General features: G+C 31.3%; 2 protein-coding genes across 2 annotated transcripts; one reads left to right on the forward strand and one right to left on the reverse strand.

Annotated features, from left to right (window-relative positions):
* Positions 1-401: 401 nt before the first annotated feature.
* On the reverse strand, positions 402-2,197 carry LOC129571284 (tRNA (guanine(37)-N1)-methyltransferase). Its single transcript, XM_055451056.1, has 2 exons — positions 2,080-2,197; positions 402-1,924 (listed from the first exon to the last, which is right to left on the reverse strand). The coding sequence occupies exon 2, from the start codon at positions 1,890-1,892 to the stop codon at positions 597-599; it is 1,296 nt and encodes a 431-aa protein (XP_055307031.1). The 5' UTR covers positions 1,893-1,924; positions 2,080-2,197; the 3' UTR covers positions 402-596.
* Positions 2,167-3,645, forward strand: LOC129571285 (G patch domain-containing protein 4). Its single transcript, XM_055451057.1, has 4 exons — positions 2,167-2,312; positions 2,381-2,586; positions 2,653-2,810; positions 2,875-3,645. Exons 1-4 carry the CDS (start codon positions 2,267-2,269, stop codon positions 3,617-3,619), a joined length of 1,155 nt encoding a protein of 384 aa, XP_055307032.1. The 5' UTR covers positions 2,167-2,266; the 3' UTR covers positions 3,620-3,645.
* The last annotated feature ends 1,190 nt before the right edge of the window (positions 3,646-4,835 follow it).

Below are 4,835 nucleotides of genomic sequence, written 5' to 3' on the forward strand. Positions count from 1 at the left end.
GTTTTCAACATTGGTGGTTTTTCTGATTAGGTCGATTTGCTTTTTCTCTTGGGGCGCTTTTATTACCATCTTCTCCTGCAAATTTTTCAATGTGCAATCTGATGATTCCTGTTGAACTTTCACATTTGCCTTTAACTAAAAAAACATTTGAAAAGTTTTTAGCGATATTTGAATTTATCATATTTCGAACAAAAAATTGTTTATACCTTTTTTATATTTGTCTTCACCATTTTTGGCTTTTTTCCATCCTTTCTTCGCACTTTCTCCAGAATATTGTTGGTTTTTTTTTGACTTCCACCTTTAGTGAATGCGTTTTTTTTGCCCATCGTATTTTGGTTTAGTATTTTGCCGAATGAGGAAAACTAAATAAATGAGGACAAAAAAGTCAGCAAAATGATAAATTTATGTTTATTAAAAATTTCATTAAAGATTTCTTTATTTAAACTTTTCGAAATAACATTTTCTTATTACTCTTCGTTGGAACCAATTTCCGTAATATATAGTTCGTTTATTATTTAATAATGAATGCAATAAATGTGCAAATCGAAAAGATTTGAGGAGAGAGATTGAATAAGTGAATTCGAACATTTTTTTTCTCATTTCATCGTGTTACATGACTTTTTGCAGCTGAATTCTGCGCCAAATTCAGGAGTGATTCCTCGTTTGCTGCCATTTTTTTTCATGCAGAGGATATCTCGCGTAAGAAAAAAACTTACGCGAAACATGTCCTTATTAGGAGCGACATTTCGTACAAAGTTGACACCTTGGAGATTTGTACCTAATTTATAACCCAAGTTTTCTTCGACTAATCCCTTTGCAATGATAGCAGGTTCATCACCTTTTGCAAAACAATATACATGCACTAATGGTAATGGATCAATTGGTCCTGCATAACCCAACATCAATCCACAAAATGTATCCAAAAATTCGACAGCCATCGCTGGAAGATTCATAGTCAAATGGATTTTGTACAGTTTGCTACCACAACTGTTCCAACGTTTTATTAAATCACATTTTACATCTTCCAGAATAAAATCTCGACCGTCTTTGTTTATTGTTTGCATGAAATTCGTGACTTTGTTTTTCTTCATATTATATTGAAGCCATTTAAATGACGATGGATTCAAATCGTTCGCCATTACAAATGCTTTTCTTTTGGCAACAGGTATCGAAAATGGCCCAACACCAGCAAATACATCATATAAAACGTCGCCCTTGTCGTGCATTTTAATAATTCGTTCATGTTCCGTTGCTAATCTTGGATTCCAGTAGACTTGCGAAAAATCGAATTTAAAGTTGGTGCCGTTTTCTTTGACTTCAACTTGATAGTCTTCTTCACCGGACAACAGTTCTAGGCTGAAATTCCGAAATGTGTTGTCTATTGTCTGTATTTTGTTGATAACACAGCGAATCCCAGAGATTTTGTCACGAAAAACTTCTCCTATAAGTTGTTTGTATGGCAACAAATGTGTTTTCAAATTCACATGTATTATGTGCCCAATACGTGAATATGACGTGCATGACTCTTGATCAGCTGGTAATACGGCTTTTAAAATATCTTCTGTGCTCCAATTTTCATATTTCAATTCAAACTCTTCCCATTTCAAATGAGATCCATTCAAGCCTAAATTTCGAACTTCTTCAGGAAGGTCACCAAAGCATGTAATTGACGTTGGGTGTAGTAGTAATTTCTTCGTTCCATCGCTTCCCAATTCAATTGACTTGTGACGCTGGATTTTCAATAACATTCGTTTGATGTGCGGAATTATGCTTTTCAAACTCACTTCTGTCACATCAAGTTTCGGTATTTGAACGATTTTCTTAAATCTTTCTCGATCTAACAAGGTCATCCCTCGTACCGAGCTGGGTGGTAGCATATCAGGGCATTCCATTCTTCTTTATGCTTTGTACTTGCAAAGCATTACTTTTTTAGTAGAAAAAATGTTTGGAAAAAATTTCGAGTTTATTAGAACTGATGCGAAACAATTAAATCGCTATCAATTACATAGATGTTGAGATCAATATATTAATTATATAAACAAAATCATTTATTCTGGAAGTAAAAAAAATAAATTATACCTTGGGACTCTGTAGAACGTATAACGCACCAAAATTTCGCAAGTGTTACTTTTTTTATGACAGATTGAACATTGTCATGATGTATATAACACACCACAAAGTCACCATTTTATGACAGTCGTATACCTGAACTTGACATTTTGTAACTTATTTCATGTTATAGGTTCACGTGGTATTCAATTGAAAAATGGATTTTGCCAAAAGTTTGTTAATGAAATATGGCTGGAAAGAAGGTATCGGTTCTGAAACAAAGTTTAAAATGTATTCAAATTTCATAATATCTGCTAAATGTTCAATTTAGGTCAAGGTATCGGTAAAAATGAGAATGGAATAAAAACTCCAATTAAGGCAAATTTAAAATTTGATAATACGGGACTATGCTATGACAAAGCTACGGAGTTCACTGATCATTGGTGGGAAAGGGCCTTTAATAGTGCTGCAGAAAATTTAAATGTGGAAAATACTGCTGAAACTGTACAATTATCGCTTAAGGACGAGTCTGTTGAGGTTTGTCAAGATATATAATAGTGATTATGTCGTTCAATATGATAATTTTTTTAAATTTTTAATTAGATATCGACTAGTGGCTTTTCGATGAAAAGGTTGAAAGAAGAACAGATCAATGCAACGCGTGAAAATAACAATGGTAAACATAAGCCAAATTCAAACCTTGGTTCCAACTTAACCGACGATGATATATTAAAGGCTTGCGGTGGTCGTACTGCACATAAGTAAATGATATGATATAATATCAATATAATTAACAATAAATAACATATATAATTTTTACTTCAGGGGAGCTCGTCATGGACTCGCAATGAGTGGAAAACTCAGTCGAATTGATGCACAAGAGCAGCAAATGTTGAAGAACATTGCAATAAATACAAACACTGCACAAGATATATTCAAAGATTGGGTTGTAACAACGAAAAAGAATAAGAAGCGTAACAAGAAAGACACCAATGAGGTAGATGAAACTGCATATAGTCTGCTTGATTCCGATTTAGCCGACCAAGACTATAAAATACACTACAAATCCAAAAAGAAAAAGAAACAACACCGTCAACGAGATGAAGATTTGGCAAATTCATTAGGTAAATTAGAGTTCGAGTCATATACCAGTTCGAAAATACATAATATCCAGAACACTCCTAAAACTGTTAAAAAAAAAAATCGTTCGAAAGTGGACAGATGCCTTAAGAATGCCCACAACAAGACTGAAGCAGAAATTGATTCTGCAAATTATAAATTTAAATATAAGAATTTGAGACAGAAAGAACGATTGAACGCCTCAGAGAATCTATCAAGTAGAAATGATAAAGATCTGTTGATTGATGAAATCGAAACTGTCATCCAAAAACATCCAGACAACAAATTCAAAGTTGTACCCAACGAGCTCACACAGTTGAAACAATCTGGACTAACGGTGAAATCAAAGAAAAAATCAAAAAAAATTAAGAAACAGGAAACCAAGGAAGTAAAAAAATTAGGAAGAAAATTGAAAGAATTGTATTTTACGAATGAAATAAAATTAAAATAATGTACTTTACTTAAGTACAACCTTAATATGATTCGTACTTTTTTTATTCTTTTCCATTCTCTTTTGTTGAATGACATAAGGTGTCAAACTAATATTATGTCAAAAATATAGGTTTACTCAAAAATTATAAAATTTCTCCTGATTTCTTGAATAAAGTCATATATTATCTAATTATTATATACTAAATGTGTTTAATCATAAAAGTGCAAAGTTGGAGATCTTTGCTCACGATAAAAATGAACAGTTCTATAAGTCTACTGTATAAATAATTGTGTGTCTTGGAGTAAATGTTTCAAAAAAAAAACAATACACAAAAATAGAAAATATTGAATTTGAAAATATCGAAGACTTCGCAAAAATATACATATGAACACTGGTCTGGTCGGAAACTTTAAAAATACCGATATCAAAACGAAGTGAAAGAATTTGGAATTATTGCCTTGCAACTTTCAAATAACTGTTGAAGTTCAACACATACAATTGTATTGTTACATTTATTTAGCTGTTTAACATTTCATAGTGATAATTTTAAGTCTTTAAATTCCGTATTCGTTTGTTATTTTTTTTATACTATTGATAGGGTTTATTAAATGAAATAGGACGGAATTAAATGTAAAAATTTCAAATCAAAATGGACGTGATAACAACCACGAATATTAACGGCAAAAATACATCAAAGGGAATCGAGGATCGGTTTACAGCTGCGGTTAACGTTATACGTGGACTTCCGAAAAATGGTAAATTTTTTTTAACCTACGTCACCTTCCATATATGTTTGTAAAATGCGTTTGTTGAATGAAAATGTAAGAAAAGCCGGTACTTTTTTTGATACACCATCAGGTTTAATTCATGGAAAATTTAGAAGAAATTAAATAGAATTAATAAGTTTAATTATTCAGTGAAATAATAACAATATTAATATACCATAACTGTTATAAATAGAAAAAGTTATAGTTTATAAACAAACTATTTACACTTGAAAATGATTAGTTCTAAAATTATTAGATGAAAAAAATTTAGGCGGATTTATGACAAATAAGTTGGAAATCTGTTTGTGATTTACGCAGAACAATATTTTTTCTGAAAAGTTAGAAAATTCTATAGAAATATTGACCAAATTAGAAAAACTTTCTTTTTCTATTCAAAGCAAACGCAATTCTTATTTAGTTGTCATAAATATGTCTTTGGTAGATTCTTTATATTGTGTATTATCCAT

Source organism: Sitodiplosis mosellana, unplaced genomic scaffold (assembly GCF_009176505.1).
Source record: "Sitodiplosis mosellana isolate CC-2019 unplaced genomic scaffold, AAFC_SMos_1.0 Smas_scaffold_1877, whole genome shotgun sequence".
In the NCBI taxonomy this organism is placed as follows: Eukaryota; Metazoa; Arthropoda; class Insecta; order Diptera; family Cecidomyiidae; genus Sitodiplosis; species Sitodiplosis mosellana.

Excerpts from the sequence above, each read along its gene's own strand:
- LOC129571285 (XM_055451057.1), top strand. The coding sequence starts at position 2,267 with ATGGATTTTGCCAAAAGTTTGTTAATGAAATATGGCTGGAAAGAAG. Across the intron at positions 2,587-2,652 it reads TTAAGGACGAGTCTGTTGAG|ATATCGACTAGTGGCTTTTC; the intron begins GTTTGTCAAGAT and ends ATTTTTAATTAG. Across the intron at positions 2,811-2,874 it reads GGTGGTCGTACTGCACATAA|GGGAGCTCGTCATGGACTCG; the intron begins GTAAATGATATG and ends TTTTTACTTCAG.
- LOC129571284 (XM_055451056.1), bottom strand. The coding sequence starts at position 1,892 with ATGGAATGCCCTGATATGCTACCACCCAGCTCGGTACGAGGGATGACC.